At 49.4% G+C, this 14,230-nt stretch overlaps 2 protein-coding genes across 9 annotated transcripts in view; one reads left to right on the top strand and one right to left on the bottom strand.

Annotated features, from left to right (window-relative positions):
- Positions 1-10,212, top strand: part of ANO10 (anoctamin 10) — a 287,855-nt gene extending 277,643 nt beyond the window's left edge. For both annotated transcript variants that reach the window (XM_023260817.2, XM_045037974.1), the window contains one exon: positions 10,036-10,212. In XM_023260817.2, the coding sequence (XP_023116585.2) occupies positions 10,036-10,152 (117 nt within the window). In that variant the 3' untranslated portion in view covers positions 10,153-10,212. The remainder of the gene's footprint in view (positions 1-10,035) is intronic.
- SNRK (SNF related kinase) overlaps positions 1,958-14,230 on the bottom strand; it is a 59,524-nt gene continuing 47,251 nt past the window's right edge. For all 7 annotated transcript variants that reach the window (XM_023260810.2, XM_045037966.1, XM_045037965.1 and 4 more), the window contains 3 exons: positions 12,184-12,396; positions 9,805-9,939; positions 1,958-5,923 (listed from right to left, as the gene is read on the bottom strand). In XM_023260810.2, the coding sequence (XP_023116578.1) occupies positions 4,732-5,923; positions 9,805-9,939; positions 12,184-12,396 (1,540 nt within the window). In that variant the 3' untranslated portion in view covers positions 1,958-4,731. The remainder of the gene's footprint in view (positions 5,924-9,804; positions 9,940-12,183; positions 12,397-14,230) is intronic.

Raw genomic sequence — 14,230 nt, 5'->3', positions numbered from 1 at the left:
AAGCCCCTGCCGAAACCAAGAGCACACTGTATACGCTGCGTGTTAGTATGTTAGCTAGCTTGACAATAAATTATACTCAAAAGACAAAGAAAGAAAACAGAAACAAAACAAAACAGTAAAAGGATCACTTGCACTGCCGAATGGAGAACAGACAAGAGAAAGGCAAGGGCAGAAGCGGCAAGGTGCCCCAGGAGGAATTTACAGTCGTGCACTCGAGTGCGTGTGAGTTGTGTGAAGAGGATGGTGTCATGGGCTAGGGTGTTTCTAGTGAAGGCAGTAAGAAAGGGTGAATTTGTGTGTGTGTGGTTTTTTATGGTCTTTTTTTTTTTTTTTAACGTTTTAGTTATTTTGAGAGAGAGAGAGAGAGACAGAATCCAAAGCAGGCTCCAGGCTCCGAGCTGTCAGCACAAAGCCCGACGTGGGGCTCAGACTCACCGATCGGGAGATGATGACCTGAGCCGAAGTCAACGTTTAACCGACAGAGCCACCCAGGCGCCCCAAGAAGGGGTCAGTTTTTGAATGGTGCATAAGATTTTCTGTTGGGGGGTACTTAGGTGCTCAGTCATCTGAGCGTCTGACTCGATTTCAGCTCAGGTCGTGATCCCGGGGTCACGGGGACCAAGCACACTCAGTGCGGAGCCTGCTGGCGATGGTCTCTCTCTCCCTCTTCCCTCTGCCACTCCCCCCCGGCTCACGCACTCTCCCTCTTGCTAAAAAAAGAAAAAAATTTTAAAAAAGGGAAGGGTGATACCAAGATTCTTGTACAAAAAGGTTGAGAGCGGCCACTTACGAGACGGGAAAAATTAGGAGGGGAAGGACTTTGAGGGGAAGGTTGTAAGTTTCGAACACGAACTAAGGTGCTCATCAGACACATCCGTGTGGCTGAGTCCAAGAGGTTGTTGGAGTCTGGTGTTCCTGGGATGTGGGCTGAATGTATCTTGGGTTCTATCAGCACGTAAACTGAATGGGATGGCGGAGAGACTGAGCGCAGAGAAGGCTCCAGGAATGAACTTGCAGTACTCCCAAGTTCAGAGTTTGGGAGAACTAGCAGCGGGGGGATGGGAAGCCGTGAGTTGAAAGTGGGCCCCAGAACAGCAGGGGGTTCACAAGGAAGGCTGCCCAACACCTCACACCTACCGTGGGCTTGAAGCTGACCACTGGGGTTGTGGCCGCCAGGGCCTAAGGCTATGGCGGGGGCCGACGGGAAGGGAAGAGGCGCAAACGCGTACAGATTTCTTTTGGGGTTTGTGGTAACGCTTGCACAACATCTACACGGAACCCCCTGAATCGTACAAGCGGTGCATCTCAAAGCCGCTTTTAAAAAACGACCACTGGTTTTAGCACCTGGAGGTCACTGCTGACCTTGAGCAAAGCAGTTACCGTGGGGCGACAGCAGCGAGAGCCTGACTGGAAGGGTCCAGAGAGCGAAGAGAACAAAGACATCTTTTTAAGACAGGGGAACAAAGTCCAGCTTGTTTTGTTTGCTGTTAGGGATGATCTAGCGGAGAAGCGAAGATCGATGGTGCAAGAGAAAGGAGAGAACGGCCAGTAGTCCCCACGGCTGCCTCACTTCTACGTGGACAGGCTCAAGGTGTGAGCGAAGGAACTGACCTTGGAATCCCACCGCCGGGAGGAAGGGCGGGGCACGCGGCACAGGTGAAGGTGGGGGGCGCAGCGGGAGCCCGCGGCCCTTCCTTCCCTTCCGTGGCTCCGGTTCAGCCCACCGTCAGGGAGCCCGGTGGCCCAGCCAGGTGAGGAAAGCGATGGACCCGGGGAGCAAAGCATAGCTGATGGGCAGTCCTGGGGCCACCTGAGACTCGCGGTCAGGAGTTCCAAGCAAGAACGGTCACAGTTCGATTTTTTCCAGTCACCTCTGGCAGCACAGGTGCACATCACGCAGGCTGGGTCTCGACACAGCTGCACTCGCGAGAAGACACAGAAACACGGACTCGGCTTATATTGCTGAACACCAATATGCCACTTTATTATTTGGATTGTTTCTTCCCATCTGTCACATACCTGTCAACGTTTACACAATGAGGAAAATCCACCAGCAGTGGAAGCAACCGACCAAATCAGCTGATGATTCTGTACCCTCTTAACACACATCGGTTCTTACTTGGTAGGGAGACCCTTACTTCGATTCAGTCTCACGGCTATTCTTAAGATCGGTGTCGAGATTGTCACATCTTTAAATACAGATAGAATTGCCAGAAGTACATAATTTTATATATATATATATATGTGTATATATATATAATATATGTACACACACGTACAGAAAAATACAAGACTAATTGTTTTTCCACAATATTTAATTTACACACTACTATAACTCTATGCAACTTCTGAAGACAGGTTAAGGGGTACAAGAAACTGTTTAGAGCTAGTAAAGAGTTTGGTCCAATATTATCTTCATGTAACGGTTATCTGCTCCCTCCCTTTTATGTGACGACATACTATGACATACAACACATGCACAGTCATTCACTTACGAACAGGTGAGTAAGACGCCACTCAGACTGACCTCTGTGCACCCAGAGGGCCAACCAAGCACACGCGACTAATAAGGCTCTATGATACAGCTGTGCAGCATGAACGGTCAACACTGCCGCTCCTAGAGTGAGCACCACATATACGTCGGAATATAAAAAACCATCGGAGACCAAACACACGTGGGTTAGTTAAAAGGTGCCATTCCAAGGCTATACATAATCACAGGAAGAAGTATTTACATTACTTGGAAAACAGCTGCAACAGAGTTTATTGCCAATGCCCTTTAGAAACTTCTCTCCTACGTTTAATACAGATGTTACGCTCACTGTCTATGTGAACCACACATCTTATTTCTGGCCCTTTATAAGATCCCTGCTCAGAATTTCAAGCAAATATGTTCTATGGCTTCACCCACACATCTTTTCTGGTAGCTTTCAGTTATAAATATCACAATGAACTAGAGCTGTAGCTTAAAACATATCTAGCCTAGGTCTAGAAAGTAAAAGAAGTATTTTAAGTATCACCTTTACTTAGTTTAGTAAGTATACTGTGAAATTCCCTAGTGCGGACTAAACTATACGCATCGTGAGTAGCAGAATCAGCGTGTACTTGGAGGAGCCGAGAGCCATGGAATGCAGTCCTTGGGTGCTCTGCCCCCTCTGCGGACAAAGCGACGGTCACTTCAGAGACACGAAGGGAAGCTGCTGGGAGTGGGAAGGCCCCCCACCCCCGGCCCGGCCGCATCCCACCCCCGGTGTGGATAAGCACCGCTTTGAAGACCCCCCGGGGCACAGCTTGCAGAGGCGGCGTCCGGCCCCTCTCAAAGTTAGCAATCTGCAATACAGTGCGTCTTAGGAGACAAGACGCCACGAAAGAGGATTATCTGGTCAAAAGTCGTCTTTGTACAGGAACAGTTTAAAGCAAGAGTTCTTCGATTATTGTTTTGGCAGGAAGGCAAAGTGGAAAACACCTCCAGAAAAGAAAAAGAAAAAAAGAAGAAGAAAACCAAAACAACAACAAAACACAAAGCAGGCTTTGTGCGTTTTGTCTGCTGTACGTGTGAATTTCACTCTTTTATAGGTGTATTTTTTGATCAGCCAATTCTCGTAGCTTACTGGACAGCCAGAGAACATAGAAGAATGGAAAAAAACAGAAGAGACCACCGAATTACCAAACTGCGAAAGATCACATCCCAGTAATTTTTTTTTTTTTTTTAATTTATAGGCTTTTGATGTTGCCACCCTCTGTGTGCACCTTTGCTTCCATACCAGGCCCTACAGTTTCTTCTATCTACAAGGTTTTAAAGGAAATCCTAGGATGTGCCCTACGGGAAGGAATTTACACCGAGCATCTTTTTGTTCTGTTGGACAGACGTACACTCTATAAGTAGAGTTAAGACACCATCAGTTCACTTCATCACGTTACAAAATAAGATTGTCTGCTTGTGATTTACCACTACGGGGGAAGCTGCCTTATAAATCTAAGTACTTTATCTCACCTAGTACAAAACAAGAAAATCTTTTTCAGTTAAATTTTACGAGCCCAACCTTGTTTTCACACTAGAGCTTAAGACAAACAGGTGTGGGTGTATGGAAATCATGGTTTTAAGGTTCTCAGTGCAGACGCTCGCTGTACTCCGCCCCTCACGGGCCTCGGGAGGCGGGGCTCGGGCCTCGGGAGGCGGGGCTCGCACGCGCTTGCTCGCTCGCTCGCTCGCTCGCACGCTCGCTCGCAGGCTCCAGGCCCGGCGGCAACACAACGTTATTGCTTTGGTTCGGTCTCGGACAGCACGGCGTGTGCCTCAGGGCACGGAGTTTACGTTCTCGCAGAAGGTCAGGACGGGAATTTACGTTTCTCACAAGGAGACAGAAGCATTTTCTCTCTCTAGATTAAGTGCAGGACATCCAATTTCTAAGTGCTCCGTGTATCTTAGGTCCCAAATATACATTTAATTTAATCCTGATCATCCACATTAAAATTATAAATGTAAAAATGACACAAGAGACTTTTCGGCTGGAAAAGAAAAGCAGTGTCTAGCAGCATGCACAAAGACCATGCATTGTCACGTCGGCAGGCGAACAAACGCGAAGGTAATAAATAACTGCTCCGAACGCCCCCTCGAAGGGAGGAAGCGCGGACAGCGGCCGGAGGGGCGGGCCGGGCCGGGCCGGGGCGCACCGCTCTGGGCGGGCGGCGGGCGGCGGGGGCGGGTGCCAGGGGCCGGCGGGGCCGCGGTCAGATGACGTGGCAGCAGCTGGCCTGGCTGGAGGCGCACAGCAGCCCGTCCTTAGGGTTCCGCTGGATGTTCACAGAGATGGTCTTTTCGCACAGAGGTAGCTGGAGCACGTTGTTTTTCAGGTTCTTGCTCTTTATCCGTTCGAGCTCCGCGGCGCCGTCGGCCACGTGGTCGGAGAAAAACTTGACGCCGCCCGCGCCGGGGGCCGGCCCCGCGCCCCCCGTCGAGCTGATGCACATCTTCCACGTGGACTTCTCCTGCACCTTCACGCTGGAGAACGGCAAGCCGCCCTGCGGGTCGAGAATGTACCTGGCGCCGCCGTGCAGCTGCGAGCCCAGGCAGAGGCTCATGAGTTTGAGGCTCTGGACCAGCTCCCCGGGGCCGGGGCCGGCGCAGCGGCGCGTGCTGCCCGACGTGCCCGTGGGCTTGCCCCCCGAGCCGCCCGCGGGGCTGCCGCCGCCCGCGCCGCTCTCGCTCGGGCTGGCCTTGTCCGCGCCGCCGCCGCCGTCGCTCGGCTTGCCCTGGCCGCCGCCGTCGCCCTCGCTCCCGGGGGGCCCCTCGCCGCTATCCCGCCGGTGCCAGGAGTAGGTGAAGCCGCCGTCTTTGTCCAGCCGCCGGCGGCTCTCGGAGTCGTCGTCGCTGGTCTCCGAGCTGCTGCAGCTGGAGCCGCGGCCCTGGCTTTTCCTGCGGTGGTAGCGCTTGTGCACGGTGCCCGGGGAGGCGATGTTCATCTTCAGCCGGCTCAGCTTGGGAGGCAGGTTCTCATCCATGTCGAACTCGTCGTCGGACTCCCCTTCCTCAAAGATCTGGTTGAGGACGGGCGCGCTCTTCCTCGACGTCAGCCGGTTGGTGACCGAGGGCTTCCGGCGCAGAACCACCTGCGTCGAGAGGGACACGGGCTTTTTGTCCTCCTCATCTTCCTCTTCGTCCTCCTCCACCCGGAACAGGCACTTGCGCCCGCCGGCCGTGGGCTTCAAGCTCGCAGGTGACACCGTGGAGAGCGCCGGTCCGGCCAACTCGGGGAGGTCGTCTTTCTTGGCCGAGTCACACAGGCCTTTGCTCCTGTGGCCGTTGAGGACGCCGTCGGCAGCCCGAGCAGGAGACTGAGGGACGGTCCCGTGGGACAGAGGAGTGGCCGTGAGATCATCCTCCAGGTCCTGGGGCACGTCGATCTTGGTTGGCCACGACTGCCTGCGTAACAGATTGGAAGGAGAGAGCCATGTAATAATAGGCAGACTCTACCTACACGCCACGCCACGCGATACTTACGGGGCAAAATCCACAGACTGACAAAGAAAGAAAAAAGACAAGAAAAGGAAAGACCACCCCAGCGGCCTTGCAAGCCCGTTCGACATCCTCTAAAGATCAGCAAGGGCGCCAGCAGGGTGAACGTGGTTCTGAACCACGGGTCCGGCCTGGGGCTCACTGGCCAAATGGACACATCAGAGCTGGCGGGAAAGAGGGCCAAGAGCCAGCCCCGTCTTCCCATACACATCTTACACCACAAGCAAGCAGTTTTAAACAGCACAGGGAGGTCACCAAAGCAAAACTCAACCACCACACATTTTGTTCCTTTGGGTCTTGGCGCATGACCTTTGAGGTATATGGTTTGCTAATAAAATTCACCTGAAAAACTAAAATACAATTCACCTGAAATGCCCAGTCTTCCAGATAGGACAGGATGGTGTAAAAGTGGGAACAGCTCAAGATTAAACAGGAGAGTACTGCAAAGAAAAGTCAACGTACACTGGCATGCATCTCTTCATCAATTAAAAAACACACCAAGCTAAATATAAATGCACGTATTTTTAAAAAACTTCTTGTAATGTTTATTTTTGAGAGAGCGCGCGTGAACGAGTGGGGGTGGGGGGAGGGAGTGGGAGACACAGAATCCGAAGCAGGCTCCAGGCTCTGAGCTGTCAGCACAGAGGCAGACGCAGGGCTCGAACTCAAGAACCGTGAGATCATGACCTGAGCCAAAACCCAGAGTTGGACGCTTAAACTGACTGAGTCACCCAGGCACCCCTAAATGCACGTGTTTTTAGATGTCCACACAAGCGAAATGGGTGCCAAATCCGTAATTACTGAACCTTCAATTTTATTCCCCAATCTAGAGTCACCTAAGGAACAAGAACACTGCTTGGCAGCCAAAGAAAAAGACTCTTGAAAATGAGGTCTCTGGCCTGTTTCGTCCTCTCTGTCCGCGGTAATAGCAGATGCCAGAGAGATTTAAAGTAGCCCCTTCCACACTATGACACTTTTGTTTCACACCGATTATGTTCCTAGAAATAATCAATTAAATCTATAGTTGGAAAAAAACCACCCGGAATTTATGATAGACCTCTCTTCTGCAGCTCAGAACCAACGGTCCTTTCTCAGCGGCCCGTTGGCTAGTCACTGCTGGGTAGTTTAGGATAGCCGAGTGCCGGATAAGGTCTTTGAGGTCACTAAGTGCCTCTGGACAAGTCACCCGTCCCCCAGCCACACAAGTACGTGAAGCCGGCGGCTCTGGGGCACCCTGGGGAGCCCCGGGCTGGGAGGCCAGCGGCCCACGGTGTCCGACCAGCAGAGCAGCAGCCGGCGCAGTCCAGGACGCGGGGACCCGCCAAGCGGCGGAGGCTCTTCACACCTCACCTCCTGAAAAGAAAGCCAACGCCGTTCTCAGAACCCGCGCCCAGGAACAGGACGGCTGGGTGCTGCTGCTGGGGTGGCGCCTCCACTGGCCACGTCCACACCTACCGCTTTTATAGGAGTGAATCAAGTTGTTAAACGGCTCACGTTAACCGAGCACGCGTGTGAGCTCCTGTTGTGCTAAACTAAGTCATCTTTATTGTCACAACACTGTGAGCAAATCTGGCTTAACAAAACAGAGGAGAGACAGCTAAACAAGAATTAGGAAAGAGTCACATGGACGGCATGGTTCACTGCCTCAGTGCTCACCAGAGCCAGCGCTGTCCCGGGAGCCTGACGGGGGTTAGTGCACTTGGCCCCCCACGGCTCCACAAGGGAGCCACATCTTCCCTCTTCACAGACGGGGAAATGAGAACACAGTAAGAAGCCTGCCCAAGGTCATGCAGGCTTGTGAACAGTGACATGTGGGTTGGGTTCCACAGTTATTCCCCCCCCCACCGAGGCAACCTAGGAAGCTTCCGGATGGCTGTGGCTGCACAGACAGACCTCTGCGGTCTGGCCTCAGTGGTTCTCCTCACTTCCAGGTCTCTCAGAGGATGCCGGCCCCGAGCCCTCCCGTGCTAGGGTCAGCTCCTCAGAGGACCCCGTGAGGCCTCTTCTAACACACAGACCGCACCACGCTTCCATCCCGCCCCGGCAGAACACGAAGAAGGTGCACTGTCTGCGGCCGGGGGTCCCTGGCTCCCCTGCCTGCCCCTCCCGGGGAGCTAACTGCTGGTTCAAAGGCCCATCTACTGACTCAGGGTCACTGACCTGAGGGCATGTCCAGCAGCAGAACCAAGTCAGGTCCAGGGTTCTGGCAAAGTCACAGTGACAATAAAAAGAAGGCAAGGAAGCAGATCTACCACCTTGCCTGGGCCTGGGAGGAGGCGAGGCCCTCACAGCGTCTCCACTCCAGCATCCCCAGGAGGATAAAAGGAAAAGCTGGGGGAAGGTTCTGGTACTTCTCTATAGCCTCTGTCAGTTTTGTTAACTTTTATAATAAAGTAAAACCAACTTAACTCGTTTACATATGTGATCAAGTTTAGATCGAGTTCTGATCTGTTTCCCCAAAAATAGCTCAAATCCAAACATTCCATTCTCCAAGGCTGGGGTGACTCTAGACTCGGTGGCCCGACGTGTGGTGACCCTGCTCTTTCCCATCAGGGGCCTCAGCCCGGGACTAGGTTGACCTCACCACTCAAAGTCATGGTCCTGGTTGGTCTCACTCCCAAGAGCCCCCAGCCCCCGGGGCCCAGTCCTCTTCCAAGCAGATACCACACAGCATGCCTTGGTTTTATCACAGAAGACTCCATCCAGGATATAAATGAAGTTACGAAGACCACTTTCCAGTTCTAGATTTCTAAATCTTTATTCTTTGGCCACCCAGGAACATTTTCGTCTCTCTTCTCTGTCGCCCCATCCCAAGTAACAGCCTACACATGGCAAGCTGACAGCACGTAATGTAAATCCAATGGCTTTCTGCCTATTTTAAATAATAATTACTACTTAATATTCACACATACATACATATTCCTATGTGGATGTAAGAGTAGAGAATTATTCAGAATTGGGAGCATCCTTCTCTTTTTGAATCACTACACTTCCACGGATTACTTCATCTGAAGAGGGAAAGATAAATTATATATAACTTTCATAGTGGTGATGTCAAAAAGTAACCCTCTCCACGCTTTCATTTTAAATAGAAAGCTAATATGGCAGAAGAGAAAGCAAAGTGGGAAAGAGGGGGGCGGGAGGGGGGAGGAGGAGAAGATGGAAAGCACACTCACGACTTTATCAAAGACAACGGTGGTGGTAAAATACTCATAACAGTGACAGCACACAGAGCAGCCCAGTTCAGGAGGCAGACCGGATTCTCACTCCCATTATCACTCCCAGTCAGGAAGAGGTTAAGTGACCTCCCAAGGTCAGCAGCCAATAAATCAACTAGCTGATGTGTGTAATCACCGAAATCCTGAGCTAACACAATGGCACAGAAATGCCCTGGATGTTCTTAAAAATTATTTAAAAAAACTGAGGGAAAGTATGGCCTTGTTCCTGGAATGAAAAATTAAAGAAAATAACACATTAATACATCTCAGATCTGGAAGAGTTTAATGGAAAATAGTTGACACACACTCAGCTGCTTCTCCAAACGTGTTTTCCTGGCCAGGCCAGCAGCCACAGCCCCTCTCCCCTGAACGCAGGAGGGAAGGTGTCCTTGGTGACGAAGGGACAGGACCCCCACACGCGGAGAGCCCATGCGCGGCCTCTCCCATGAGGCCGCCACCCCTGTTTATATTCTCTTGCCCCAAAGAGTGATTAGGAAGCATTTTTGAAAAAGGGGTTCACTATTTCAAAACATTAAACTTACTAAAATCAGGGAGGATTTTTTTTCTCACCTAAACTGGGCCTTGATATTGCTAGGGCTTGCAGATCTGGTTTGTATTTCTTTCTCTTGTTTCTCCCTCAGGATCCTTTCAGCAAGCAGGAAGTATGTGGCCGTGATGTGGTTGTACCTGTTGGTTTCCAGGGCTCTGAGGAAAAGAAGGGGGAACAGACACAAGCCATGTCAGAGGGTTTGCTTTTTTACAAGCAGAACTGATTTTTTTTTTTTTTTTTTTTTTTTTTAGGTACAAGCAAACGAAGTCCAATGCCCTGGAATCTTTAAAATTATGAAAAAACACAGACAAGAGGAAAAAAAAAAAAAGCCAAACAAGTCATTATTTAGATCACTCCTGAAATTCTAAAAAATGACTCCATAAAAATGTTCAATTTGTAAGAAAATAAAAAATGCTGATAGCTGCCGAGCTGGGTGTCAGTTTTCCACACATAAAAAAGGTAGCAAAGCTTTCCAAGAATTATGTGTTATCCAAAAATGTAATGTGTGTGTCAAAGTCTTTGTTTTCATTAAACTGGCTCACGTGCTCCCATCAGAGTAGGAAATGGCAGTGCGTATGAGACACTAATATCAATCAGAAAAATTAGGAAAAGTTTTTATTTTTACACTCTTTGCATTTATTGGCATTTTACACACTAATGAATTGTTAATGTATCTGAGAGCACATCATTAGCCTCCTCTTTGAATAAAATCAACGTATTCATTCCTCCACTTCAAAAGAGTGCTTGGAGTACCTAGTCTGGGCACGCACCGTGCGGCCAGGGGCTGTCGCGGCACACGCACAGGGCACACGGCCACCCACTCTCCTGCAGCCGGCCTGGCCTGGGAACTGCAAGAGTGCGCGAAAAATGGTCTACCGGGCCCAGAAATACGTAACTGTACTTTGCAGAAACTTTCCATAGAAAATACACAATGAACACTCAGGAAAGAAGCAATACAGCGACTGCTTTTCACAAAATGAACGGGGTTGCGGGGGGAAGGGTCACAGCTAAGGGGCTGGGCAGGCTGAGGGGCCACTCTGAAGAGCCCCCTGATGCAATTCAGGGCTCAGAACAACTTCTTAGAGTGGTTTCCTAAGCGGAGTACCAGATAAGGACATTGGCCTGTGTTCAGGGAACCAAAACACGTGTCTTTGAGTTGAGGAGTCATGCTCAGGAGGAGACGTGGGCCACAGGCGAGACCTGAGACCAGCCTGGGAGAGCCTTGGGCCTCCCTTTCACCATGCACGTGCCCACTAGTGGACAGGAAAACAGGGTCACCTGACCCAGTGAGACTGCCCTTCCCTTCGGATTTCTCATTGAATTTACAGGAATTACAAATCGTTCTAAATGATACCCCTGCATGTATTTATTTAAGCTAAGAACATTAAGCCAATTCAGCCAGATACAAAGAGGCTTCTATCCACTCAAAATGAAAAATCACTTTCTACACATTCCTAAAGCGAATGTCCTTGGCAGAAATAGCAAGTGTCCTGCTCTTCCTGTTCATTTAGGTCATAAAGTAGCCATGGATCAATCTGAAAACTCATAATGCAGCTGGCTATCTGTAGAAATGTGTGTTTACACCAAAATTTTGAACCTGGTCTTTTTTGTTTTGTTTTGGGTTTTTTGCCCCCCAGAATATGTCCTCTTTCCATTATACCGGTTTCATTCAACAGGTTAACCAACTTTTGATTGTTCATTTGTGGAAATGCTTCATAATTTTCTAGACAGGACCTCTTATAGGAACCAATCATTGCTAAAACAAAGCAACAGCATCTTTATATTATCCCTAATTCCATATTTCTTAGGTTATTAAGACCTAGCTTTGGTTTTAAGGGATTTAATTAACAACTCTGTATCTTGTGGGTTCCAGGCCGCTGCGGGTCTGAAGGGCCAGAAAGTATCACAGCACGATGCAGCCAGTGACGATACCCAAGCCACCAGGCACGGCGGTGGCCCACTAAAATGTTACTTACAACAATGTGTGACTGGCCCCATAAGACAAGCCCTGATTTAGAGGTTGTGGTCTGCCCCATTCTCCCTGACCACTGTGGGACCAGCGGGAGACACGGCAACAAAGAGGATACTGCTGTGGATAAGACGTGCACTGGGATGCACAAGAGGCTACTCCAATCCCCCCCTGTAGGAAGCGAGAGAGGCCACATTACTTGCTGATGCCGAGCAATGGTTTACTCGTTCACTAGTACAAAAATAAAAACAATAAAACAACAAAACCCATGAGACAGGCATCGGGCCAGGAACTCTAGAGATAAATGACATAACCCCCGCCGGCTGGGAACTCTACCCATTATGGTGGCCACAAGCCCTGGCAAGTCAAGAGGAGAGCCCATTCCACGAATCCTAAACCCAGGGCCCCATGCGCACGAGTGCCGACATACTCCACAATGGCGTCTCGGTCCGCTATGTCCCCGAGCACCATGCGCTGAATGATGCTGTTGTGTTCCTCCTCCGAGAGGTTTTTGTATGACACAAGGGGGATGTTATACTTTGTGGCTGGCGAAGGGTCCACTCCTTGAAGCCAAGGATGATTCTCAATCTCTTCCAAGGAGGCCCTTCTCTTGGGATCTCTCTGTAGCATCCGTGTGATCAGGCTGGAAAGGAAGGTAAGTTCACTGTTAGAGCAAACTGCTGGAAGGGATTAGTAACAGTGGATTATTTTATTCATTGGAATTGTTCCCTACATTTAGACCATCAATTCCATTAGGTTCACCGGTGGTGGTGGTGGTGGTGGTGGTGGTGGTGGTGGTGGTGGTGGTGTGGCAGATGGGAATAAAGAAAATTCAGCGTCATCAAATTAATAAATAGAAAAACACAATTGCCGGAAATACTGACAAGCTGAACAGCTTCCCATCATCTACAATTAACTCTAGGTATCAATATCTGTCCTTGATTAACTGTGGCTTAGTGACATACCAGAACCAGCTATGATGATCAGCAATGACATACAGGATAGAGTGCATGAGCCAACTTCTGCTTCCGGAAAAATGAATGACCCTAAATGCCACATGCATCTTGTTTAAAATGCACCATGCTGGTAAAATAGTAAATGCACACATACATCAAGATGGAAGGAAGGGGTACTCAGGTAAAAATGGAGTCAAAGCGGGAGTCTTAGGAGGCGAATGACACAGCTAGCCTTTGACCTGACTGCTTCTGCTTTGGGTTTGAAGGCTACAGTGAGTGCATAAAACAGAATATAATGTGTAGGGCCTACTGAAGGCAGGGGGCACAACTAGAGCCCTCGTAAGGAGCTGGGATCCCAGCTTCTGTTGAGAAATGAGAAACAAATCTACTGCTAAGATATCAGGCAGGAAACCTGCCTGCCTCGACACTGGCTGTGGAGGTCGGGCATGGAAATCTAAGAATTTCTAGCCACAGGCGGCTCCTCAAACATGCCACATGTTTGTGGTCCAAATTAATAATATGTGCGTGGAACACACAGGGAAGAAGTTAATTTAAAGTGATTTTAAGCTGGAGGTGCTCCTGGGCTCCTACAAGAAGGAAATGCAAACCCTCTCTGTAGCAATGGAACTGAAAGAACTCCCCACACGTTACAAAGAATACAACCTCACAGTCAAAAAATATAAAAGAAACAAGCACCTGTAGCAGGAACAAAAAAACACACAACAGCAAAATCAGAATGCAGTCTTCAAATACTGAATTTTTCAGACACAGACTGTAACTGTGTTGAATATGCTTAAGACATGCAGAAGCCTATCAGATTCTGTATCTCCCCCTCTCTCTGCCCCTCCCCAGCCCACACTTTGTCTCTCTCAAAAATAAACAAACATCAAAAAAAAAAAAAAAAAAAAAAAGACATGGAGAAGCCTTGGGGCGTCTGGATGGCTCAGTCGGTTAAGTGCATGACTTTGGCTCAGATCATGATCTCACAGTTCATGGGTTCAGCCCCATGTCAGGCTCTGTGCCGACAGCTCAGAGCCTGGCACCTGCTTTGGATTCTGTGTCTCCCTCTCTCTCAAAAATAAAGAAACACTTAAAAAAAAAAAAAAAAAGGTGGGTGTAGGGGCCTGGGTGGCTTAGTAGGTTCAGCCTACTCTTGATGTCAGCTCAGGTCATGATCTCATGGTTCCTGAGATCAAGCCCCGCATTAAGCTCTGCACTGACAGTGTGGAGCCTGCTTGGGATTCTCTCCCTCTGCCCCTCCTCTGCTCTCTCTCTCTCTCTCTCTCTCAAAATAAGTAAACATTAAAAAAAAAAAAGCAATGGACAATTTTTAAAAATTAGGCATAAAGAGAATTAGAATTCAAAGACAGAGCCAAAGAAATAACCCTGCATTGGTGGACTAAGAGGTAGAAAATATGAAGGTTAAAAGACATGGGGGACAAGAGTGAAAATACCTAACATACATCTAACCTACGTTCCAGAAGGGAATGAGGGAATGGGCAAGAAACTGTCTTTGAAAAT

This window comes from Felis catus, chromosome C2, assembly GCF_018350175.1.
Source record: "Felis catus isolate Fca126 chromosome C2, F.catus_Fca126_mat1.0, whole genome shotgun sequence".
Classification (NCBI taxonomy): Eukaryota; Metazoa; Chordata; class Mammalia; order Carnivora; family Felidae; genus Felis; species Felis catus.
Note: the sequence above shows the minus strand (reverse complement) of the source record. Positions and strands in the feature narration are given on the sequence as shown.